A 27626-nucleotide genomic window follows, 5' to 3' on the forward strand; every position below is an offset into this window, starting at 1 on the left:
ATAGAGCTGGAGTTCGTGGGGGCACCTCTGCTCATGCAAGGGTGCCCACACACACATGTACTTGAATCCTGCACTCTGGGCTAGGAGGGCCTACCATAGGGGTGACTTACAGTGAGCTGGTGTAGTGACCTGTAGTGAAAACGGGTGCATGCACCCTTTCATGCAGGCTCCAATGGCAGGCTTGCAGATAGACTTTGCATGGTCTCCCCATGGGTGGCATAATACATGCTACAGCCCCTGGGGATCCCCTGGTACTCTAATGCCCTTGGTGCCATATACTAGGGACTTACATGGGGGCACCGGTATGGAAAATGTCTGGTTATGTGGTTCAAGTAACCAAGTTTAGAGGAAGATAGCATAATCACTGGGGTCCTGGTTAGCAGGATCCCAGTGAACACATTCAAACACACTGACAACAGGCAGAAAATAGGGGTGACCATGCCAAGAAAGAGGGTACTTTCCTACACTCACTAACAGCCAAGTCTATTCAGAAGCAGGTAGCTCTGCTGGACAAAAGGCATCCCAGCTGAGGCCATCTGAGCTATCGAAATAATGAGAGGACAACACAGTACAGCCTACTCACACAGTGAAAATAGGGGTTAGGGGCCACCTTGGCATGCTGGTGTTGCAGAGTGTGGGCTCCAAACTCTAAAACATTGAAAGGCAAAAATCCATTGATAAAGCAGAGAAGATGTGCAGCAAGAAGAAACAATTCTACATCCTCATTATTATTGAAGGGGATGACAACTTTGCTCACAAAAAGGTCTTCCTCCAATTTTATGGAGGAAATAACCTGAGTCATACATTGACACGTACTATGTAAGCCTTCTGCACAATTTCTACCCACCTGGGGCAAGCTTTGTCCCTGATCTACTTATCCAGCTTGACTAGTCTTAATATTACTTGTACGTTGTTAGCAGAACTGTGTTAGATCATTGAATCTTTCAGTACTAAGAGTCCACAGTATGATACATTTTGGGAGACAGGTGCATTGTATTACTTCTACTCCCTGTTATGTGACACTCAGCTTTTGATTAGTAAATTAGATGAGTATTTTGTGAGAAATAATTAAAAGCTAAATAACTGTACAATTAATTTACCAAGTAAGAGTGGATATTACACGGTGACATTACAGACTCAGTGTCGCATTTGAGGCAGTTATGAAAGACTAACATTTAGTGTTTTTAGGCCGGCCTATCTGCCCAGTTGCACATATTTATACCCTAGGAATCTATGCTCAGCGAGGAAGGCATCACTTGGCGAACTTGTTAAAAACCAAATGGGGAGTGGTTTTACTTTAGGATAAGGCACAATCAGGAGACCTCTAGACACCTCGGTTAAAGGGATGGGAAGCAATAGAAAGGCCTCCCCTCTTGCTTTATCAATCACAGTAGTGAAAAAAAACCTTCTTTTGGGCTAAAAAATGAATGGGCCGAATAGAGCCTAAGTGGAAGTCAAAAGAGGTCTGGGGGTCCTTGGACAACTAGCACTGAACTTAAGTGCCAATCCTCTGATGTTGAACTGCACGACGTTGATGCAGACTATTTCCCAAGGGCTCCTAGAAACTCTCCTTTCCGTCAATAGCCAACACAAAATCAGAATACATCACTGACAAATATACGAATGGAATTACATAATATTAATTGATTTTATATAAAGGTAACCAGATAATATCTACTCCTATAAGCCTAGATTTAAATACCCACGACCAAAGCAGTAAGTTGGAAAACACCCATCATCATCTCATGGTTCCCTTGCGTGAGAATTACAGGAGTCACATGGAATAGAACAAACTCTCAGTATGTGGGAGCGCAATCTTTGGGAAACTCCCTCCTAAGCAAAAGATATTTGCAAAATAGAATCCAACTAAGACTCCCAATCTGCTTCACTGTACTAGGAGAGACGCAGATCCTAAGCAGATTCGGAAAAAATGAGGCCCCTGAACCACTCTCACTGGAAAGAAACGAAGCCTTCAGGACATTGTTTTGCTCGGCCGCCTAGAGACTGTTTGGACAATAAAACAATCCATGTGGATATGTCTAGTATTGGATAAAAGGCAAATAAAGTAAAACCGTAAAAACAGACGTTGTATCTTGCAACCGTTTCAGCATATCTCTACTCTCAAGGAGATATATTTAATGGACAGAGAGCTCGGCTAAAAGATGATCATGATAGTGTGCACGTTACATAAAAAGCAATGCAGATTTTGAAAAAAAAAGGTTTTCAACATGCAAAGTGTGTACAATTCCGAAGGCCCGACATTACTGTCGGATGTCATTGCATTACTGCATTGTTTCGCATTGTAAATGTCCACTTGTGTGCTCTGCCCTAGGCCGAGAGAGACATGCTCACCCTCTTTCGCTGCTGGAGCACAGTGCAACACAAGGCCTTTTTCGGATAGTTGGCCAGTGAAAAGGTGAACAAGTGAGTCAAGGCAGTTACATAGTGCACCCATACTACCCGTGGGCTACCTCCAGGTGCTGAGGAGGCTCAAACTGATCCTATGTAACAGCAAGAGTTTATCCTATTTCTGAAGGGCCAAGAAAGAGAAGATCCAGCGAGCCAAATCCCTGATGTGAAAAATATTATCTTCAAGGGCATGAGAATAAACCTAACGATAGCTGCCAGCTCTGTTCTGTAGACCTTAACATTCTGGGCAGAAAATAAGGAGCGGTTGTTTCTCTCTGATATAGGAGTTGCTATCTGAGATATATATATATGAGGTAGGCCACAACCATACGCCCCAGTGGAAGAAAGCAAATAGCATGTACGTCAGCACACACCTCAATGCACACTATTGTCCGAGCCGATCAATAAGGGACGGAGTCAGCCACTATCTACTTTACTCCATCTCTTAACAGCACTTTAGTCTTTTCAAACCTTGTCTGCCACTATTCAGTATATTTACCATTAAACAAAATGGGAAACAACCAAATACAATTTCAGTAGGCCTTCTGTCATCTATTGTCCCAGAACAGTAAAGGATGCCTATTGCCATGGGACCATACAGATGCCAGTCAAGCGATGTACAAATACATACTGATTACATGTTACAGGCACTAGAAGCTATTGAAGTGATGATCACTCTGCAGATATGTAGCTCTACTTCCTAATACCACTAATTAGTCTAAACTTCATTCGGGACATGTTGAGTCTCTGTGAGGTGAGGGGATGTGAGTCCAGCCTGAAGATTGATACAGAAGCTAAGGTGGGAATTTAAAAGTCCTCTGACCTTTACGCCTGAGTTCCTTTTAGTTAAAAGTGGCATCATTCGTTTGAGCTTGTCACATGGATAACAAACTGAACTACCTCAGGGCTTAGAGATGCGACCGAATCCACTAGGACTGGCTTGTTTTTAGATTTTTTAATGTATTTTTATTATTTGAAATAAATGAAATAGTTTACAACATCACTCACTGCCATATTCAAAGATCTTATTTTCATAATACATATCGCTACACACATCAGCTTTTTCATATAAATACATATAAACCATTCTACAAGAGTAACTAGTAGTCTCCTTCAATAAATTGTTATTAATTGGCTCGGAGGAGTCAATCCACTGTATACATACGTTCTGTAGTATAGTTATAGTCAGTATATTGTACCATAATGCCCTGTTACTACATGGCAATACATAGTGAGTTATAAATGATGTTCTTTTTCATAGTCAAGGCTCTGTAACTCACACCATTTCCCCCAGACTTTCTAATATTTCTTTAAACACCTTCTAATCATTAAACATCATTAATTTTAAATATCATTAATCATCTCTGTTGTTCTCCAGTCCCATGATCCTGTATATTTCGTTCCATTTTGCAGAACAGCAGTTTATGTTTAGGACGAGCTTGATCCCCCTATATTCCAAGGGCATCATTTTAATATTCCAGTCAATTTCAGTTTCCATAACTTTGCTAAAGTATTCATTGGCTTTTCCAACATTTGGCAAATGTAGGGTATTCCCTTCATGTGTGGATGTAATTTCCCACGATTTCATAACTTTTTAAACAAAGGGCAGACTGTACACATTCTATAGAACAAGGTTTCTTTCTTGCGTAATATGTAAGATGAAGCATTTTAATCGTCCCCTCCTTGGGGCTTACTCGGCCGCCACCCATTCATCGTCCTTGTTATGGCCAACCTTATAATCCCTTTTTTCTCTAATCTTTGTTATGTCTGGTGAGTTATTAATTAAAGTGTTATAAGTTTTAGATATGTCTTTCTTACCTGGGGGTTCTGTAATGATTCTATTTTCAACTGGTGATATACCTTGCATGTACTTGTTTTTAGATTGTTGAGCCAGGGTGGAGCAATACTCCCAGAATGTGCTCTGATGCATCACAGATGTATGCGTTACAATGTGTTTCAGTATTACGTAGCACATTCCCACCTCTTGTTGATTCCACAAAGCACTTTCCAGAATGTCAGGTGTAATTGCTACATCTGACTACACCAGTAAAGCCACATTGCCACATCTGTTATTACACATTGCCGCACCTGTAATGCCACATTTCTGAATCTTTAAAACACTTGCTTCCTTCTCTAATGCTCATTGCTACATCTGTAATGCACAGATGTATAGGTGTTGGTAGTAGTCACATTGGTGAGTTTTGGTGTCATGCACGAGGCCTAGAGCGTGCCCTCCAGGCTTGGTGTAGTAGCACAAATGCACGTCTTACACTTGTGGTTGTAAAGAAGACAGTGTGACGATAGCATTACAAGTAGAGCACACACCTGTTAACTGTTATGGCACGGGGTCAGTTGTTTATAGTGAGGTATATCTTGGCTTGTATTGGATTGTATCGGCGCTATTTGCTGAGTCATGAAATCGATGCAGACAGTGCACACCACACCTTCCCCTGTGTATTGGATGCCATGTCATAGTTTAACGCAGGGAGGGAAAGTTCCAGACGCAGGAGATTGAGGGCATGCAGCGCCCCGAGCACAAGAGGGCTGGGCGAGGAAGTAGCGCCACGGCACTTAGCACAGTCTGTAACTAATAGCACATGCCTGTCGGCGGGGGCTGTTTGCTTTACAGAAGGGACGGAGTTCTCTCTCCACGAAGCAGAAAAAGGTGTTAACTAAAAGAAACCAACAGTTGCTAAAGGCAGCAATGATCAGGTCAAAGAGATCGATGCGGAAAACAAAGCAAGTCTAAAACAGGTGGCGAATTCAAACTGGGGATGGGGGTGGGGGTGGGCGTGTTGGGGTTGGTGGGGGGGGGGGGGGGGGCTGCAGGGTCACGGTTTGCCTGCCCCTCACAGAAGGAAAACCGAGTCAGTCATTTACACTCTCTGGGTCTGATAACAAGCTGAGGCGTTATCACCCCTGATAAATAACAACACCACGGAGTACGTTATTTATCGGTTGCAATAAATCACACCTATTAGCACTTTGTAGGAGTAAGATGCGGATTTTGGTGTTTAACGCAGCAGAATAAGCATGATACAGTTAAACACCATGGCCCATATTTACAGCGGCGCAAACTTACAAAATACAATTCTATTTTGTAAGTTTGGCCACTTTTGCTTCAAAAAATGACGCAAATGTAGCACTAAAAATGTATAAATACGGGTCCGTATGTTTTCCCTGTAAAACTTCGGCAGGTTTGACCTGCCGAAATATAACTAATGTTGAATTAAAACCAAACTCATACTTAAGTCCCGTGCACAAACGGGAGTGGTAGCCCTTAGTGGGACGGGGGTAACGAGAGTGCTTGCTGTTAGAAGGGCGGGAAGAAGACAAGCCTCTCGTCGGTGTTTATCTCCTTGGAGGACCAGGCTCTTGATGGAGCCCCAGTTTCCCTCGCCCGCACCTCTTGTACATTTGGACCTGTGTGTGTCTCCGACATTTCATCTCTGGAAGCCTCAAGCCTCTGGGATCAGAGTAGTTACAGGGTGGAATGTTCTGCCGTTCGAGGCCTCAGACCATAAGATTTGTGAACCAGAGTGACAGGTCTGCTCTGGGGAATAAATTCACTGCCTGCAGCGTGTACGATCTTTGGGCGAGATGTATCAAACGTTTTTGCAATCGCTAACGGCCCAACGGCCATTATGGCGTTAAACACCAAAATCCACATCTTACTCCTATAAACTGCTAATAGGTGTGATTTATTGCAACCGATAAATGCGTTTTGTTATGTAACAAGTCCACTTTGCGATTCAGTAATATGTTACTGAATCGCATATTGGATTTGCGACTACATACCAATTCGGTATTAGGAAGGGGCGTGTCAAGGGCGTCCCTTCCCAATGCCGAATTGCAGACGTATGTATGATTGTTTTGCGATTGTTAATGCGGTCGCAAAACAATCGCAGTTTCCACCTACTTCAACTAGGTGGTAACCCATTCGCAAAGGGGAAGGGATCCCCAAGGGACCCCTTCCCCTTTGTGAATGCATGCAAAAACGTTTTTTAACAGAGCACTGCCTACTCTTAGAAAATGAAAAGGAAACTTTTAATTTTTCATTTTTACACGCATCCCGTTTTCTTTTAAGGAAAACAAGCTGCATTAAAAAAAATTGCTTTATTGAAATGCAATCACAGACATGGTGGTCTGCTGAGCCCACCAGGCCACCATCCCTGTGATTGTAGCCATTTGCAATGGCTCGCAAATTGCGACTTACCTAATGAATATTGATGAGGTAGGTCCATTGCGAATCGCAGTATGAAACTCCTGGAGTTTCATACATTCCAATAGCGATTACTTAATTGCGATTTGCAAAAAATCGCAATTAGGGAATCGCTATTGTACAGATTGATACATCTGGCCCTTTGTCCCTAAAGTAGCGCCCTGAGGTCAGAGATTAAGATGTGTATTCTCACTGTCATAGACAAAGTAGTCTGTGGTTTCCATAGCTGTGTGGGGAATGTGTGTCAAGTCATCTGAATTGTCCCTTGCCTGCACTCATTCAACTGGAAGTGAATGACGAGCGTGAAATGGAGATCGCTCTTCTAGTCAGTCAAGATGACAGTCAAGCTTTACATGATCACACGGTCTCCATGCAAGCCAGTCACACGCGTTACCCACAAACAGAGCTCTTTCCTGAGCCCCGATTCAGGAGGATTTACACATGCACTCACAGCCCTCACTAGGAGCAAAGGACAAGTGCGACCCAAGCTGAACTCTACTGAAAACAGATATGAGTGGATCTTTCCATGCGTGTAATGCTTCCACTGGGACTGAATAATGAACGTGACATGCAGAGATCTCTCTACTGTGTGGAGATCAGAGTGAATTCAAACATGTCGATTCTTCTTGCTCTGGGAGCAGATGAGTTTGATGCGGACGGAGCTCAGAACCAAGGTCATGTCCATGTCGGGGCTCGTGTACATGGACTGCCTTTACTTGGAATGAATGTTAGGTGTGAGTCAGTCTGAGTGAGCTCTCTGCTGAAAACAGATACTTAAGGAAACACGCAAGGTATGCATATCTGCCCACACCAAGAGTGAATGGCAAGCGTAACAACCTTTGAACTTTTTCATGAACCTACATCCTGCTCCTAAAACAATTGCTGGCACTTGCCACAGAAGCATATCTCAACACTTGTATAACTTTACAGAAATAATGCACATGCTTAACCTTATTCGGTGGAAGTGGGGGGATCGGAGTGTTCGCTTAGTGGTGTGGAGGCCATGTTAACCCCATCTTCTGTAACTTTTTGACAGGGTTATCAATATCATCTCTGCTGTGCCAGAAGATGCGGAAAACAGCAAAGGTTTCTGGTCCAGGGCTGCTGCGGCCTAAGCGCTGGTAGGTGTCCACCTGTTGCAGATCTGTCCTGCGTTTTCATCAGCGGAAAAATGCAAAATTTCCATGAGTCCCTGGAGTTTGTCACTAATAGCATATTCACCTTTCGTGCACATGTTCATGCAGCTATTCACTAGAAAAAACTCTGGAATAGAGTCTGACAGCTAGATACATTTTGTTTACAGCTCTGTAGGAAAGTGCCACTGTTGGCATGGTTACCCCCCACTTTTTGCCTAGTGTTGATGCCAGCTTTGATTGGAAGTGTGCTGGGACCCTGCTAACCAGGCCCCAGCACCAGTGTTCTTTCCCCAAATCTGTAACTTTGTTTTTACAATTGGCACACCCATGGCACACAGTTAAGTCCCTTGTAAAAGGTACCCATGGTACCAAGGGCCCTGTGGCCAGGGAAGGTCAACAAGAGCTGCAGCATGTATTATGCCACCCTGGAGGACCCCTCACCAAGCACATGCACACTGCCATTGCAGATTGTGTGTGCAGGCGGGGAGAAAAAGGCAAAGTTGACATGGCACCCCTCTCAGGGTGCCATGCCCACAAACCACTGCCTGTGGCATAGGAAAGTCACCCCTATGGCAGGCCTTACAGCCCTAAGGTAGGGTGCACTATACTACAGGCATAGCTGCATGAGCAATATGCCCCTACAGTGTCTAAGTCCATTCTTAGACATTGTAAGTGCAGTGTAGCCATATTAAGTATATGGTCTGGGAGTTTGTCATTATAAACTTCACAGCTCCATAATGGCTTCACAGAATACTGGGAGGTTTGGTATCAAAGTTCTTAGCACAATAAACCCACACTGAAGCCAGTGTGGGATTTATTGAGAAATGCACCCAGAGGGCATCTTAGAGATGCCCCCTGTATGTTAGCCAAACTGCTAGTGTAGGACTGACCAGTCTGTGCCAGCCTGCCACTTTCAGACAAGTTTCTGACCACATGGGGTGAGAGCTTTTGTGCTCTCTGTGGCCACAAACAAACCCATTGGCTACTGCCCTCTGACCCCAGAAATGCCCCTAAATCCAGGATTTACGAGCCTCCCTTAACCTAGCTCACCAAATTCCTGGCGACCTCACAAGAAGAAGAAGGACTGCATAGCTGAAACCCCCACAGAGAAGGACAACACAAACTGATTTTAACCCAGCCCTACCAGTCTGTCTCCTGCTTCAGAGAACCTGCACCAAGAAAGCGATGCATCGTGCAGGACCAGCAACCTCTGCCAAGCTCCAGCGGACTGGCCTGCATCACAGAGGACCGAGAACTCCAGAGGACAGCGACCCTGTTCACAAAGAATCAACAACCAACGGACTCCACAACCTCCCACGATCCATGATTACCGACCACCCTGCAGCCGATGCCTCTGGCTGGTATCCAGGTGGCCCAACTAGCTAGAGAGAGTCCCCAAGCGATTCTGAGCAAGTGCGCACCCTGGGTTGACCCCTCCACGACAACGCCTGCAGAGGGAATCCTGAGGACCCCCCTGACCACGAAAGCTCCGGACAAAGCTATCCAACGCCTAAAAGATGACTGCACTAGCAGCCCACAGGTCTTGGAGAACCGGACCTCTGGTGCAGCTATGTTCAGCAGGCTGCCCTCCTCCCTGTCCAGCCTGTGGTTTGCCCAAGTTGACCCACTGGACCTCGCCTGCAGCATCTGAATGACCCCTGGATACCCTCATAGAAAAGCATTGGGACCCCGATGCTCTGTTTGCACCCTGCACCCGGCCGCCCCTGTGCCGCAGAGGGTGTGTGTTTGGTGCCTACTTGTGGCCCCCTCGGTGCTCCTCTAAACCCCCCAGGTCTACCCTCTGATTTCACAGGTACTGATTCCGAGTACCCCCAGTCTCCATAGGAGCCCATGTTAAATTTGCCTCAACTTTGATTCTGCACCTGGCCGGGCCCGTACTGCTGGTGGTGGGTGTTTGGAGTTAACTTGAACTCCAATCTATGGACATCCTAACCCCAGGAGACTGGAACTATAAGTCAAGTACTTACATGTAAATCATACTAACTTTTCTCCCTCCCAGGAACTGTTTCTGAAAATTGCAGGGTCAACTTTTAAAACAGATAATTGCCAATATTTCAAAAACTGTATAACTTATCGATTTCAAACAAAGTGCTATTGATATATGTGTGAAATACAAATCTATTGAAATAATGACCTGCAACTTGAATCTTGTGGGTCTAGAAATAAATTAAGAAAATATACTTTTGCTATATAAAAACCTTTGGTCTGGAGGTAAGTCATTGAGAGTGTGCTTCTTCTATTGCTTGTGTGTGTACAACAAATGCTTTGCACTACCCTCTGATAAGCCTAACTGCTCGACTACACTACCAAAAAAGAGAGCATTAGTGTTATCGACTTTAGCCTCTGGGGAACCCCTGGACTCTGTGCACACTACATCTCATTTTGATATAGTATGTACAAAGCCAGCTTCCTACAAGCACTAACAATTACATGGAAAAAAATTAAAAATAAGGTCTTTAATGTCATAGGTTATCATCAGCTTTGAGGTGTCACTGTAGCCTTAACTCCCACTTAAGACAGATGTAATATGACAGGCAGATCTGTTTGGAGCTCAGTCCACATGATATCATAGGACATCAAGTGATAGGATATGACAGTGCACTGCATGCCCTGACATTGCAATACATGACCTGATGTGACCTGACATATCACTTACATTGCACTACTGAGCGGGATAATGTGAATTAATGTTGTAATAGTACCTTGACACTGACCTTCCACTACATATCTATATGAGGATATTTTTTATTTTAGTACTGAAATGTGTAAATTTAACGAGAACTTGACTCACTTTAATTAATTTCTTTCTTTTGCATGTGTGGTGCTAGGTGTGTCAAGAGCATGGCTATTTGTTTTCTTAAATTTGTTTTAGTGCGAGTCAGAGAATGCAGCTTGGATTTCACTTGTTATTTTTACACATATATTTTTTGCACACTTTTGAAAGCTGCTTGGAAAAAATGGCTAATGAAGGGAGAAACTCATTGGCAATTTTCTAATTGTATCCAAGTCACTTTGACTGTAAATCTGTGTTATGTTGATATATTCACTATTTTGGGGACTTTATGTCTTTATAATTATAGTGGTTTGCAACTGCTGTACACCCAACTCCAGCTGAAAACTTTGGGGTAGTTGAAAAGGTGGCAAATGCAGGTATCCCCAAAAATTGACTCGCATAGAAGAGGGAAACTAAGGGGTTTCCATCGGCAGAGTCTCAGTGGGCTTCAGTCCACTAGTAAGTTTGAGTTTAGTTTGAGTTTATGGATTTGTAAAGCGCGTAGCTACCCTAGGGCGTCCCAGTGCTGAGATACGGGAAAGCTCCCAAGAAGGAAAAAAAGAGAAGAAGAGGAGAATTAAGGCAAAGAATTAGCAGCAAAAATAATTGTTTTTAACTTCTTCCTAAATAGGCGTTCGGAAGATTCGTGTCGTAGCTCTGAAGGAAGGGAGTTCCATAGCCGAGCAGCTTTTACCGTGAAGGAGTTACCTCCCCAAGATCTCTTAAATCGTGGTATGTGGACTTCCCAGGATGTAGATGAACGCAGAAGTCTAGTGGGGGCATAAATGGAGAGACAATGTCTAAGAAAAAAGGGACCCCTATCATGTAGGGCTTTATGGACCAGACATAAAGATTTAAATTGAATACGTTGTTTTATAGGCAACCAATGGAGTGCTGCAAGTGCTGGCTTCGCAGACAAATGCCTAGGTAGATTAGTAAGCAGTCTGGCTGCGGCATTCTGCACAACTTGGAGTTTCCTTATCACATAGTCTGGAGAACTAAGGAACAAAGAGTTGCCATAATCAAGGCGAGAAAGAATCAGCGCCTGAATGAGGATTCTTTTAGCCATGGGTGGTAGAAGATTCAGAATCTTCCTAAGAGATCTCAAAAGGCCAAAGCACATAGACAAGACCTTTTTAGACTGGATCTCCATAGTTAGACGGGGCTCAAGCCAAAAACCAAGGCTGTTGATATGTGTCTTAGGAGGGGGGAGGCTACTGAAGACCTCTGAATAAGAAGTTCGAGGAAAAGCAGGAGGGCCATTACCCACAATCATTACCTCGGATTTTCCGTCATTAAATTTCAGTTTGGATAAGGTCATCCAATTGGCAATGTCAGCCAAACAGCAAGAGAGGCTGGCGGAGGAGGAATGCGCAGTGCTGCAAAGGGATACTACTAACTGAGTATCATCAGCATAGGTAACCATGGAAAGGTTATGGGGGAACCACCTCAGCTAAAGAGGATAAATAAATATAAAAAAGAGTCGGGCTCAGAGAGGAGCCCTGAGGGACTCCACAGGTCAGAGGATAGATATCAGAAAAAAAAGAGCGGTCTAATACTTAAAAGGATCTTCCTGTGAGGAAAGAGGAAAGCCATGAGAGAGCAATGCCTCCTAACCCTATCTTAGACAGTCTGTGACAGAGGAGGTTATGGTCAACAGTATCAAATACTGCAATAAGATCAAGTAATATAATAGCGGCATGGCCTCCTTGATCTAAAAGTTGTCTGGCAGATTCAGTAGTTGCTAAGAGAGCAGACTCAGTGCTATGCTGGACTCTGAAGCCATCTGAGAGGGATCCAAGAGATTCTGGTTCTCTAGATAGCTTGTCAGTTGATGATTAACATGTTTTTCCAAGACTTTTGCTAAGATGGGAAGAAGAGCAATAGGCCTATAATTGTCTAGAGAGGCGGGATCCAGTTTGGGTTTTTTGAGAAGGGGTTTGATGACAGCATGTTTAAAAGACGGAGGCAAAGTGCCTAGAGACAAAGAGCGGTTTAAAAATGTTTGTCAATGGGGGAACGATAATGTCTGAAGTCAACAGCAGAATGGAAGGAGGGGCCGGATCGAGAGGGGAACCAGATTTAGTATTAAGAAGTAAATTAGCTACCAGAGTATCTGGAGGGGTTGAAAGACATTTAATACAGTACTCTGGACAGAAAGGTCAGTTGACTGATGATCCAGGGTTTCTTGAGGAGAGGCAGAAGGAAATGAAGAATATATTTTGATGACTTTGTCCTGGAAATGAGTGGCTAATAGATTACTCTGTTTAATGGATGCCTCTATAGGGGAGTCAGTTTGTGGAACCAAAGTCAGTTCCTTAAAAATCAGAAAAATTGCTTTATGGGAGTTGGAGGATTCTTCTATTTTCGTACTATAGTAAGTCATCTGGGCTGCTTTAATATTCTGATGGTAACATCTGATGGCTTGCTGTAGGAAAGTACCATCTTGCCTGGCATGTTACCCCCATTTTTCACTGTATATATGTTGTTTTAGTTGTATGTGTCACTGGGACCCTGTTCACCAGGGCCCCAGTGCTCATAAGTGTGCCTGAATGTGTTACCTGTGTAGTGACTAACTGTCTCACTGAGGCTCTGCTAATCAGAACCTCAGTGGTTATGCTCTCTCATTTCTTTCCAAATTGTCACTAACAGGCTAGTGACCAATTTCACCAATTTACATTGGCTTACTGGAACACCCTTATAATCCCCTAGTATATGGTACTGAGGTACCCAGGGTATTGGGGTTCCAGGAGATCCCTATGGGCTGCAGCATTTCTTTTGCCACCCATAGGGAGCTCTGACAATTCTTACACAGGCCTGCCACTGCAGCCTGAGTGAAATAACGTCCACGTTATTTCACAGCCATTTTACACTGCACTTAAGTAACTTATAAGTCACCTATAGGTCTAACCTTTACCTGGTAAAGGTTAGGTGCAAAGTTACTTAGTGTGAGGGCACCCTGGCACTAGCCAAGGTGCCCCCACATTGTTCAGGGCCAATTCCCCGGACTTTGTGAGTGCGGGGACACCATTACACGCGTGCACTACATATAGGTCACTACCTATATGTAGCTTCACAATGGTAACTCCGAATATGGCCATGTAACATGTCTATGATCATGGAATTGCCCCCTCTATGCCATCCTGGCATAGTTGGCACAATCCCATGATCCCAGTGGTCTGTAGCACAGACCCTGGTACTGCCAAACTGCCTTTCCTGGGGTTTCACTGCAGCTGCTGCTGCTGCCAACCCCTCAGACAGGCATCTGCCCTCCTGGGGTCCAGCCAGGCCTGGCCCAGGATGGCAGAACAAAGAACTTCCTCTGAGAGAGGGTGTTACACCCTCTCCCTTTGGAAAATGGTGTGAAGGCAGGGGAGGAGTAGCCTCCCCCAGCCTCTGGAAATGCTTTCATGGGCACTTTTGGTGCCCATTTCTGCATAAGCCAGTCTACACCGGTTCAGGGACCCCTTAGCCTTGCTCTGGCGCGAAACTGGACAAAGGAAAGGGGAGTGACCACTCCCCTGACCTGCACCTCCCCTGGGAGGTGTCCATAGCTCCTCCAGTGTGCTCCAGACCTCTGCCATATTGGAAACAGAGGTGCTGCTGGCACACTGGACTGCTCTGAGTGGCCAGTGCCACCAGGTGACGTCAGAGACTCCTTCTGATAGGCTCCTTCAGGTGTTGCTAGCCTATCCTCTCTCCTAGGTAGCCAAACCCTCTTTTCTGGCTATTTAGGGTCTCTGTCTCTGGGGAAACTTTAGATAACGAATGCAAGAGCTCATCCGAGTTCCTCTGCATCTCTCTCTTCACCTTCTGCCAAGGAATCGACTGCTGACCGCGCTGGAAGCCTGCAAAACTGCAACATAGTAGCAAAGACGACTACTGCAACTCTGTAACGCTGATCCTGCCGCCTTCTCGACTGTTTTCCTGGTGGTGCATGCTGTGGGTGTAGTCTGCCTCCTCTCTGCACTAGAAGCTCCGAAGAAATCTCCCGTGGGTCGACGGAATCTTCCCCCTGCAACCGCAGGCACCAAAAAGCTGCATTACCGGTCCCTTGGGTCTCCTCTCAGCACGACGAGCGAGGTCCCTCGAATCCAGCAACTCTGTCCAAGTGACTCCCACAGTCCAGTGACTCTTCAGTCCAAGTTTGGTGGAGGTAAGTCCTTGCCTCCCCACGCCAGACTGCATTGCTGGGAACCGCGACTTTTGCAGCTACTCCGGCCTCTGTGCACTTCCGGCGGAAATCCTTTGTGCACAGCCAAGCCTGGGTCCACGGCACTCTAACCTGCATTGCACGACTTTCTAAGTTGGTCTCCGGCGACGTGGGACTCCTTTGTGTAACTTCGGGTGAGCACCGTTTCACGCATCCTCGTAGTGCCTGTTTCTGGCACTTCTCCGGGTGCTACCTGCTGCTGAGAGGGCTCCTTGTCTTGCTCGACGTCCCCTCTCTCTCCTGACGCAATTTGCGACATCCTGGTCCTTCCTGGGCCACAGCAGCATCCAAAAACGCTTACCACATGATTTGCAGCTAGCAAGGCTTGTTGGCGGTCTTTCGGCGGGAAAACACTTCTGCACGACTCTCCACGGCGAGAGGGATCCGTCCACCAAAGGGGAAGTCTCTAGCCCTTTTCGTGCTTGCAGAAACCTCAGCTTCTTCTGTCCAGTAGAAGCCTCTTTGCACCCACAGCTGGCATTTCCTGGGCATCTGCCCATCTCCAACTTGCTTGTGACTTTTGGACTTGGTCCCCTTATTCCACAGGTACTCTAGATTGGAAATCCATTGTTGTTGCATTGTTGGTTTGTGTCTTTCCTGCATTATTCCCCTATCACGACTTCTTTGTCCTTTGGGGAACTTTAGTGCACTTTGCACTCACTTTTCAGGGTCTTGGGGTGGGCTATTTTTCTAACCCTCACTATTTTCTAATAGTCCCAGTGACCCTCTACAAGGTCACATAGGTTTGGGGTCCATTCGTGGTTCGCATTCCACTTTTGGAGTATATGGTTTGTGTTGCCCCTATCCCTATGTGTCCCCATTGCATCCTATTGTAACTATACATTGTTTGCACTGTTTTCTAAGACTATACTGCATATTTTTGGTATTGTGTATATATATCTTGTGTATATTTCCTATCCTCTCACTGAGGGTACACTCTGAGATACTTTGGCATATTGTCATAAAAATAAAGTACCTTTATTTTTAGTATAGCTGTGTATTGTGTTTTCTTATGATATTGTGCATATGACACTAGGTGGTACTGTAGGAGCTTCACTCGTCTCCTAGTTCAGCCTAAGCTGCTCTGCTAAACTACCATTATCTATCAGCCTATGCTGCTAGACACCCTATACACTAATAAGGGATAACTGGGCCTGGTGCAAGGTGCAAGTACCCCTTGGTACTCACTACAAGCCAGTCCAGGCTCCTACACTTGCCTATAGGCTTCTTTAGAGGGAAGACTATAGTTCTTTTTCCAAATTCTTTCAAGTTTTTTACAGCTCTTTTTGAGTTTTAACAAAAGAGGTGAAAACCAAGGGTTAGTCTTGTGAGTGGATTTCTTTAATCTAGTTTTAATGGGTAGGACAGAGTCTAAGGAGGTAGAAATCCAATTATTAAATGACTCTGCAGTGATAAAACGATAAATGATTATAGATCATAGGAGGAGTGCAGAGTGCCTTATGCCATTCTGTGGGAACTAGCTTGGACCAGATACGCCCCTCTGTTTTAGTCTTAGTGTGAGCACCTGAGGGATGGTTGTATAAAAGAGAAAAAGACAGGAGATAATGATCTGTCCTAGGCAGGGGCAGAGGAGTAAACATCATAAAATCAGGGTCATTGCTAAAAATAAGATCAATAGTGTGGCCTTTAAGGTGAGTGGGATCCGTCGAATACTGAACCAAGTCCAGAGCAGTCAGAGAGGCTAATAAGGATTGGGCAGCAGGACAATCTACATTCTCGGAATGAATGTTAAAATCTCCGATAATGGTTAAGTTAGGAGTGTTACAAATGAGACTGGCTACGGCATTGGGTAAAGATTCTAAGAAGTTAACACAAGAGCCTGGAGGTCGATAAAGAAGAATGCCAGAGAAAGTGAAAGTAGGTGATAAGTATAATGTAAAGGTCATGCTCTCGCACCCTGCAATATCAAATGACGAAGCAACACATTTAATTGCCGTCTTATGAATGGTAGCAATACCGCCTTTCCACATGAATTATTGTGTAAGTGGATGGTAAGGTTCTACAAATATCAACAGATGAATTATCCGTCAACTATGTTTCTTTAAGAAATAGTGCATCAGGTTGGAGATTTTCTAACAGGGTGTAAATATGTAAATAGTGTGCTGGTAGAGAGCGACAATTAAGCAGGAACATTCTGCCCAATTGCTGAGAGGAGTTTATAAAAGAAGAGGAATTAGTGGGTTTCCAGGAGCAACTGGGGCATAGTGAAAGGTTGCAAGAGCACGAAGTGTTAGAAAGGCACGTACCAGTAATAAAGGATACAGGTGCAGGTAGTAGTAAAGGAGAGTGGATAAGCCTATTAATATCCAGAGGAGCAGCATTTCTGGGCTCGTCTGGGCGCGGATGGGCGCAGACGGGCTTGCCTCTGGCACGCCTCCGCTTCGCGGCTGGCAAACAGCAGGCTTTAAATCCCCCATCAGGGGAAGCCTGATGCCGGATGAACTAGCGGCTAGACCGCTAACAAAAATGGCAGCTGAAAATGGCCTCCCAGGTAAAGGAATGAGAAGTAAAAATGGAGACTGCCGGACCACTAAACACGGGAGCCTGCAGCTCCTATATCGAAAAACTACCCCCAAAAAATTACTGGTCCCAAAGAAAAAGTATCCCAAAAAGCACCTGAAAGATTTAAAATAGTTAAAAACCAACAAATATTTTAAAACGACTCAGGAGGAGTCACATACCTGGTCTGGCAGGCAAACAGCAGGCTTTAAATCCCCCATCAGGGGAAGCCTGACACCGGATGAACTAGCAGCTAGACCGCTAACAAAAATGGTGGCCGAAAATGGCCTCCCAGGTAAAGGAATGAGAAGTAAAAATGGAGACTGCCGGACCACTAAACACGGGAGTCTGCAGCTCCTATATCGATACCTACCCCCCAAAAATGAATGTGCCCACAGAAAACGTATCCCAAAAAGCACCTGAAAGATTTAAAATAGTTAAAAACCAACAAATATTTAAAAAAACAACTCAGGAGGAGTCACGTACCTGGTCTGCCCGGCAAACAGCAGGCTATAAATCCCCCATCAGGGGAAGCCTGACGCCGGATGAACTAGTGGCTAGACCACTAACAAAAATGGCATCCGAAAATGGCCTCCCAGGTAAAGGAATGAGAAGTAAAAATGGAGACTTCCGGACCAGTAAACACGGGAGCCGGCAGCTCCTATATCGAAAAACTACCCCCCAAAAATTACTGTGCCCACAGAAAAAGTATCCCAAAAAGCACCTGAAAGATTTAAAATAGTTAACAACCAACAAATATTTAAAAACTACTCAGGAGGAGTCACGTACCTGGTCTGGCCGGCAAACAGCAGGCTTTAAATCCCCCATCAGGGGAAGCCTGACGCCGGATGAACTAGCGGCTAGACCGCTAACAAAAATGGCGGCCGAAAATGGCCTCCCAGGTAAAGGAATGAGAAGTAAAACCATTGACCTGGAAGCCTGTCCACCTCTGAAACGTGAGATCTCAGTGACGGTTTCCCCGCCATATTTAAGGCACTGCCACATCCTGGGGATGTAATATGGCCCTGACCAGGGGAAACAACTCAATGGTCCTGGTATGAAGAGAGAAACCTTCATGTGTATTGGGGCCATTGCATTTTTGTTTTTTTTCTGAAACAAACTCCTGCTTTAAAGAGTTTTGCTTTAGAGAAAGAAAAAAATATGACGTTTTGGGACAAGTAACCATGATGTTGGCTCAGCGCACTCCTCTGCCCACAGGTCTCCTGCCACACAGGTAGTACACTGAAGACCAAGAGGTCCTCATAACATGGCGGAAGGTTATCCGCCTGTTGAGGGGAGGCTAGGATCTCCTTTGACCTGGTGAGCTAGCACGCTGCCCACCAGGGGCTAAATGATGCTGTTTGTATGGAGTTATCCAGGCCAGAAATGCCTTCTTTGCACATTAATTTGATTGGTTTGGCTATTCAGTACTGCATCAATGAATATGGATTCTTCTATGGCCTCTTCCCTTGGATCATACTTAGTTGATTCCAATTAAATTTATATTTGGCTACTCATTGGCTCAGTTGTCGTTCTAGGCTAGGTTTGCATATTATAAATAACCCGAATAAAAAAAAACTCACAATAGATTGCTATTACTTTCTTCAAATATACATTTGTTATTTCAAATACCCGTTGGCTAATAAGCATATTCAGTTGGGCTCAGTTGCAATTAATGCACCTCCTTTGTTAATTCATGTACGTCACTGTGGCTATATTACACCTGAATGTGCATGGGTAATAGCTTCTTTGAGAACTGCAGATATTGTGTTTCCCAACGAGTCACTGAATATCACTTTCATCAGTTTGGGTACACCCAAATTACTGATAAGTTATGGTGGGGTGAAAAGTGTCTTTCCCTGTCAAACCAATTTTTACTATTTTTGAAGTGTGCAGCGGTTGGCCCAAATACACTCTGTGCTTGAAGCATGCGTTTGATGTGGACGCCTTTGAACTGGTTTTGCTTTTATTTGCACTGTCGGGCAGCCCACTTAAAAAAGGCTAAAAACCTCCTCAAAACGCGTTTTGAAGCATGACATTTTCACTCGGTGTCACTAAACTACACGTGTACTGAGAATTTTTTTTTGAAAGTTGGTGAATTTTTCTCAAATAGTTCTAAATCTATAGGCAGTTTCAGATGGGCAACTGCACCGCCAATGCTTAATTTTTACAGATGACTGGAGGTGATGGGCATCGGCGCTCATTTTGGGCACCAATACTTTTTTTTCATCATCAGACTTGAGTGGAAAAAAAGGCGAAAGATAGAAAAACAGTGAGAAAGCAGCGTTTTGTGGCTTTGCACTTCATGAATACTCCCTGTCATCTAGTGCACCTATGCCTTATTGTCTATTGTACTAATATTTTAGCGATTGTGTTATGTACTAAGGTACTAGTTTATAAATACAGTTATACCTTTTCTCCTGATCTTCACCCCCCCCCAAAAAAAATGTGCTCCTTGTTGGTATCTGCTTTCCACTTTCCTCACTTGCCAATTGGTTTGCTCCGTGAGAATGTTGGCTAAAGAGGGCATCTCTTCGACAGTGGCCCTGTTGTCGAGTTGGTGATGACAGTTACACAGATAAACTTAGCTAAGAATTACTCTGCGCTTATGAGCCTCTTTCCTTCTGAGTGACGAGAAAGAACCTGTAAGAGTGAGATAAACCAAGAGGAAGTGGAGGGGGTGGAAGAAAGAAGCAGGAGGTTGGATCAAAGCTAAGCAGTCTTGGTGTTGAGCAAACCTGACATTCGGCAGTGCTGTTGGCAGGCGCCTAAGAAAAATTGTGGGTCCCTGCACATTTTTTTTTGGCACAAATGAATTCCCGAGTGCAACCATAGGGAAAGCAACATTGCATCTTCCATTGGGAATTCATATTAATCGCCCCACCCCCCCCCCCGACTTTTGAAATAGTTGGCTAAAACTCACCAAGGTTTGATAGCCTCATATATATTTTCAAATAGGTGCCTGAAATCAGTTTGTAGCACTTTTTTTTAAACACAGGCTTTTTCCTAGAATACACATTAGGGCAATTTGCTCAAACCATGTGGCGTTCCTAACAATGATAACAAATGATGCAGGCACATTTTGAAGCAGTACCCCAATTTATCTTTGTTTTGTGAAAATCCACATAATAGTTTTTGTAATAAACTGAGATGCCGTTTTGGAAGTTCTCCAATTCTGATTCCCTACAAGAAACAAAGAGGCCTCACCTTTATTAGTGGGGCTAGTCTCACTGCCTTACCTCAGCCTGATTTAGGCAGCAGGAGAGAAAACGTTGTAGGCCGGTGCTTGCCAAACGTTTTAGAACCATGACCTACTTTTGATAACGAAAAACGTTTGCGACCAACCCCTGCTTTGGTGGACATGAGGTGGGAGACTTTTTCATGTGATTAAAGCATTGTGTAGCAGCACACTGTTGTTTACAGATAGCACATTTTCCATTGAAATAGCCACCATATTTGCACAGACATGCAGTTTTACTGACAAAACTATTTAGCACACAAAAGGTGTGTGTGGAAATCGAGTTTCAGTGAATATTATTTGTACATCACCAAGTAAAAGTGTGTTTTTCTTAATCCTAATAAATTCTTTGTTTCCTTCACACTTCAGAATTACAAAAAAGTGTGCTTTGTTTGTACTTTCTTAACTGCCGAATGTATACAGTTCATTTAGAGGTATTTACATCCTGTTGTGTGCCACAAAAAGACATTGCACATATTTTGCTTTCACGCTCACTCTACTCCAGAAAGACTGTTACATAACTCACATTATTTTTCTTTCTCTGGCTGCAAAGTGAGAGGACTTTTTAAACACCAATCCCCATGTTAAAATTAAGCAGAAACTTGTCAGAAGGCATAGCTTTACATGTAACCTATGTCTTTGAAGCGCAGCAAATTTGACAAGATAAATACAGAACTTAAAGTCATCTTTATTTATTGCTTGGATTTTAGCAACCCACCAAAAATCGTCTTGTGACCCACAGTTTGGGAAACTCTGTTGTAGGCTGTCCTTGCAGTCACTGCGGTATCTTTAGTTGGAGGCTTACCCCACCTGGTTCACTATGGCTTTCATAAATGCAACATAAAGCTTTCAAACGTGTGCGGGAGGGGGTCTTTGATGGTGGCAGATTGGATGAGGAACACCTTTGACCATCTTTAGTGCTTAATTTGTAACAAATTGAGTCCAAGGGCCCAAAGTATTTTTCTGTTCTGCACTGCAGCTTCAATCACCTCCACTTGTGCCACTGCTGCCAAATGCCAGTGACAACAGGACATACATGCTAGTTTAAAAAAAAAAAATTAAATCCCCACTGCGGAAATCTTCAAAAAAAAATAATAATAGACACACAGGGGGTCATTCAGACCCCGGCGGGCGGCGGGAGCCGCCCGCCTGGCGGGAACCGCCGAATGACCGCACCGCGGTCAAAAGACCGCGGCGGCCATTCTGTGTTTCCCGCTGGGCTGGCGGGCGACCGCCAGAAGGCCGCCCGCCAGCCCAGCGGGAAACCCCTTCCCACGAGGACGCCGGCTCCGAATGGAGGCGGCGTAGTGGGAAGGGTGCGACGGGTGCAGTGGCACCCGTCGCGTATTTCAGTGTCTGCATAGCAGACACTGAAATACTTTGCGGGGCCCCCAGGGGCCCCGCGGCACCCCCTACCGCCATCCTGTTCCTGGGGGTGTCAGAATCCCCATGGCGGCGGAGCGCGCTCCGCCGCCATGGAGGATTCCCCCGAGCAGCGGAAAGTCGGCGGGAGACCGCCGACTTTCCGTTTCTGACCGCGGCTGAACCGCCGCGGTCAGAATGCTCGAGGGAGCACCGTCAGCCTGTTGGCGGTGCTCCCGTGGTCGGTGACCCTGGCGGTCACCGGCCGCCAGGGTCAGAATGCCCCCCACAGTGCCACCATATGGTGAATAAATACATTGTGGTGTTCAGAAAAAGGTGCTGGTGTAGAAAACTGTCAAACGCTGGTACAAATTAAGCACTGACCATCTTCCACTACTTAGGAGACCTGGGAGTAGAGAGACTGGTCCTGCAGTGAGGTTGAACAAAGAAATATAATGTCAACTGAACCCCATAGAAAGTGCAGCATGGGATGCCGTGCTGTGCATCTGGGCAAAATGCCTTCCTCATATTCCAATGTTTTCATTTTTCTTTATGCTGGTATGTATTAACAAAAGAGCTATTACAATACAATGTTATATACCACAACATGTTTATGTTGTTAATCTGAGATGCTCTCTTCACATTCATGCATCCCGCAGCCTTGAAATGGATGAAAGCACCACACATGTGATGCAGACTCCATGTCCCAGTGGCCACCAGTCACCTTGCTTGCTACTCACAAAAAACATTGCCTTCATTTCACATGCATACATCTGGGAAGATAAAGGGTTTTGCGATGCAAAAAAAAAAATCACCTCCATTTTATCTCACAACTATCCATTGGAGCATGATACAACTACAAATTGCTTCCTGCTTCTTGAATTAACACCCAATTTCAAGAAACTGAAGTTTGAAAATAACCCATTGTAGCTTATAAACGACCATCTAAACAGTATTTTAAATTGATGGAAGCATGAAGGGACCGAGAAGATGGCCAGTGTCTGGATACAGCTCTAGAAAGAGACAAAAGAAGGAGCGTACAACTACTAAAAACTAACTGAAAGTGACCTTTGTACATAACCAGTCAAACGATTGAAGAGAAACATTACACCTTGAAAAGGGTCAGAGGCCACGGGTCGAAAGAAAAATATATGTCGAGTTACTTGACCAGCAGGGATCAGTAACATGTAGTCAGGAATAGCTCTGTTGATGTAATCCTTGAAGAACATGTAACAGTACATTGCAGAACACAACATCGAAATGGAGAATTGAATTGCTAACTAAAAAAAGAGTACTGGCCTGACAACACCATGAATCAACATTTGTACTGGTTCTTCCCAGTTCCGCTGGAGCTCTGACAGAGAGTACTATCCCGGAAAAAACGACCTACATCACCACTTCTAAATGTACATTATGACTCCTCTTATTCATTTTCCACACGTGGCCAAAAGGCCAAGCAAACACATTGGTGAATAAATATATAATTTTAGCGTTTTTAATACCAAATGTTCAGGATTTACCTACATTTTCTAATAGTACCCAAGAAATCCTAGGCATCAAAACAGCCTTGTGGCTATGTACCCCTCGCCTTCCCACGTGGTGCTGCTTTATGTCTGTTATTTGTCCCTCTTTTTGCCTTTTTCAATGAAATTCTCAGACCTTTACTGTCTCCTTCACTCTCTGTTAGTCTCATACGCTTCCTTCACTTCACTGCTTTTATCTCTGACTTGAAAACTCTTTAGTTCTATTGCTATCTTCAGTCTTCAAATCTAGTTTTTGTCTCTCTGCTCCTCACCCTATCGCATTCCGTCAAATGCCACTCCCTGCCAACTCTGTCTGCGGCATTCTTTCCCTGTCTCCTTTTCCTCTCCTAATCTCTTCTCCACCTGCCTCCTTTCTCCTCCACGCTTGCCTGGGTACTGGTGAAGGGATGTTTATGTGAGGAATCCTAGCTGTTGCTGAGACAGCAGGTTCTAACCGAGAAGCCAGAGTTAAAGCTGACACAACTGCCGCGTAAATAGCAACGTCTTTGTTTGCGGAAGTGAATAAATATATGCATATATGAAAACTTGCCTGGGAAGTTTTCGGGTGTTTGTAGAGCTTATATCTGCATTCATTGCGTTTCTTTGTGTGTTTGGCGTGTGTGCTTTTGAGGGGGGAGCTAGACTAAGGGGGGGGGGTTGTTCTTATGCACTTTGCAGAGCATGGGTTTCTGGGGACGTGTGTATGCTGTGGTCTGCATATGGGAGAATATATGATGTTTGGGGAGCTTTGTGTGTAGGGTAAACATGTGTGGCATCTGTGTGTGTAAAGGCTGGGTACCAAGGAGTATGTGTGTTTGTGTGTGGTGTGAGAATATGTGTGACAGGAAGTCAATATGGTGGAGAGCTTGTGTATGACAGAAGTCTGTGTATACTGGAGTCTGTGTTGTGTGGGATGTGTTTCAGTGTAGGGGAGAAGTATTTGTGTAATTCTTGACACCCGGTATGTGAGTGTATCTTCGAGGGGGTTTGGGAGGGAAGTCTTACTCTGTGTCAGTGTATGTGTTGGTGATGCCTGTGTATGGGACAGATTGAGTGTGTGTGGCAAAGTCTGTAAATGTGATAAGGTGGTGTTGGTATGTGAGCAGTCTTTGAAAGAAATACGTGCAGTGAGTATGTGTATGGTGGTCAGTATTGGGGTCCCTATGTGATGGATCATAGCGTGAGAGTTTGTGTATGCGTGGTGGACCACATATGTGGTGGCACATAAATCTATGGAGGGGGTCTTTGACTGTTGAAATCTGTGAGTATACATACTTGGTTGAGCATATGCACGTGTGGAAGGTGAGGTTTTGCATGATGGGCAATTTTCCTAATGCTATTTGCTGGTCATTGCCAACACTGTGTCATAGGCCATAGTTACAAACCCTCCTAAGATGGTCCTAATTTCATATCTTGTATGCCACAGCCATGTTTGCTATTCCTGCCTAATATTGCCAATTGTTGCTAATTCTGTCAGATATGATTTGTTTGTAAGACCTGTTTGAAATGGCCAGGATTTGAAAACGTGCCTCACATAGGCATTATTTTAGTGCTAACTTAATGTGGTTATTTCATAAGGTCTTTATTCCCAATCATGCCTAATATGGTTATTGTAGGTGGCAATGCCTCATATTGTTGTTATCTCAAAACATGCGTTATATGGTCCTTTTTAGAAAGACTACATAAGGTGGTAATTATGCCAAGCCTGCATAATGCCTTGGCTAAAACTGCCCTACATCACCATTGTTCATATTTCTACCTTATATAGTCATTATTTCTAATTCTTCCTGGTAATGTCTTTGCATCTAATCTTGCCTGGCCTTCTCATTATTGTCTCTGGTAAATTCATTATTTCTAATCTCACCTGAATTGCTTAATTAATTCCTTCTTGTTGATCATTATTTCAAAATCTGCCAGAATCAATTGAGTTGTTAAATGTGCTTTAATTTTGCCATAGCACAGAACGACAGTTGAACATGCAAGGGGCAAGTGTCCTTCATGTGGTATGTGGCGGACAGAGCAAGAACATGAGGTGGCATGTTGGCCGTGCAGGTGTGCTACATGTTACAGAGGGAAAAAAGGTAGCAAATTTTACTTGACCATCTCTGCTGGTCTTATTACAACTATGTATGCCTTTTACCCAAACTGAAGAGTAACATTACAATTGTAGTACAAAATATCCAGTTTACATTAAAGAACACAACAACGTCACTCAACAATATCAAAATTGTATTTTGAAATTGAGCATGAGTTTTATAAACCTTAATAACCACCAACAAAAAGAGGGCATCTTAACCATTTCAACTTTGAACATTCATGCACCACACTGCAATAAACATTTACAGCACATTAAGGGGCAAATGTACACATTTTTGGAATGGTGATTACCTAATTGCGATTTTCTGTGAATCATAATTAGGAAATTGCTAATCCTGATCTATGAAGCAGATTGAGTTTCACTTAGCGATTCCTAGTGGGTCGCAAATCGACCTTTCTCATGAATATTAATGAGGTAGTTCTCAGTTTGCGACCCATTAGGAATTGCAGCCATCTCAGGGACAGTGGTCTGCTGAGATCAGCAGATCATCTTGTCTGTGACAGCTTTTTAAGGAACCAATCTTTTTTTTCTCTTCATGCAGCTTGTTTTCCTTAACCCCTTCACTCACTGCCAGGACTTTTTTTTGGCTATTTGGGGCAGAACTTTTTGTCCACAAAAGCTGCCCACGCCAAACTTACGTCCTGTTATTCCCAAAATCCCAGGGATTCTAGAGATACCCAGACTTTGTGGGGTCCCCTGAAGGAGACCAAGGAATTAGCCAAAATACAGTGAAAATGTAGATTTTGTTTTTTTTAAAATGGGGAAAAAAGGCTACAGATGAAGGCTTGTGTTTTGTTCCCTAAAAATGGCATCAACAAAGGGATTGCAGTGCTACAATCACCAGCTTCCCAGCTTTCAGGAACAGGCAGACTTGAATCAGAAAACCACAATTTTCAACATAATTTTGGAATTTTACTGTGACATACCCCATTTTTACTAGTTTTTTGTGCTTTCAACCTCCAAAACAATGCTTGGTGGTAGGAATTTTGTGGATTCCTGTAGATTCTGGAAGGTTCCTTCACAAAAATGTGGGAAAAATGTATGATTTCCAGCAAAGTTGGTGGTTTGCAGGGCATTGTGGGTAAGAAAATGGTGCAGGTGCATGTGAAGCACACCACCCTGGAATCACCCAGATCTTTAGTTTTCAGATGTGTCTAGGTCTTGTGGATTTTTCTAAATGGCAGCATCCCAAAGTCCAAAAAGCGCAGCCCTCACCATTTCAAGTGGGACGATTTTGAGAGTTAGCCAAGCTCTCATGGCCCAAATGTAAAATCAAAACCCAAAATAATCAAATGTCCCCTTGCTTGCTGTGGGATAACATGTTTTACTGTGCGGAGGGAAGCTGAAAGACTGTTACTACCTTCAGTTGTGGCGGGGGTATAACCAGGCCCATACTGGTTGGTAGCCACCACCCCACTATTTTATGTATATTTTTTAATTCCCTGGCATCTAGTATGCCTTCTGCCCCCTGGGGAGTGGATCCGGGTTAATTACCCCACCTGCCCACCAGAGGACAGAACAACTTTGGCCCCATTTTTTGGGGGTGGGGGTATGGCTATACCCCCATCCTCTCGTTTTGGAAAAAAAAAATCTTCCGTGGTCTCTGGTGGGCTTTCTGCCCCCCTTGGGGGCAGGTGGGCCTTCCAAAAATAGGCTGATCTGCCCCCAGGGGGGGTCAGATATGGCCAACAGTAATGTGCCTCCCCATGGGGAGTGACCCTTGCCCAAGGGGCTGCCTTCCCCAAACAAAACACACACATACACACACACCAATCCCACGGGCAGATTAGCCTAATAGAAATAGGTTGATCTGCCCCCAAGGGGAGAAGAAATGACCTAAAGTAAATTTGCCCCCCAGGAAAATGACCCTTGCCTAAGGGGTCGCCCCCCTTGCATGAAATTGATGCAAATAAATAATAATTCCTGGTGTCTAGTGGTTTCTCCCTCCCTTGGGGACAGATAGACCTAACAAAATTAGGCTGATCTGCCCCCAAGGGGGATAGAAATGGCCTAAAGACAATTTACCCCCAAGGGGAGTGACCATTGCCTAAGGGGTCGCTCCCCATATTTAAAAAAAAAACATAGTAAACATAAAAAAATATATATCCCTG

The 27626-nt window shown here is 44.3% G+C and overlaps 1 protein-coding gene across 7 annotated transcripts in view; it reads left to right on the forward strand.

Moving 5' to 3' along the window:
* LOC138304398 (phosphatidylserine decarboxylase proenzyme, mitochondrial-like) overlaps nt 1-27626 on the forward strand; it is a 65954-nt gene that overhangs the window by 14472 nt on the left and 23856 nt on the right. For 3 of the 7 annotated variants that reach the window (XM_069244401.1, XM_069244402.1, XM_069244400.1), the window contains exon 2: nt 7668-7752. The exons of 2 other annotated variants lie outside the window; for them this stretch is intronic. In XM_069244401.1, coding sequence (XP_069100502.1) covers nt 7700-7752 — 53 coding nt within the window. In that variant the 5' untranslated portion in view covers nt 7668-7699. Of the gene's footprint in view, nt 1-7661; nt 7753-11192; nt 11294-25379; nt 25499-27626 lie in introns of those variants that run through there. 2 more of the 7 variants (XM_069244407.1, XM_069244403.1) reach the window with 2 other exon arrangements.

This window comes from Pleurodeles waltl, chromosome 7, assembly GCF_031143425.1.
Source record: "Pleurodeles waltl isolate 20211129_DDA chromosome 7, aPleWal1.hap1.20221129, whole genome shotgun sequence".
Taxonomy (NCBI): domain Eukaryota; kingdom Metazoa; phylum Chordata; class Amphibia; order Caudata; family Salamandridae; genus Pleurodeles; species Pleurodeles waltl.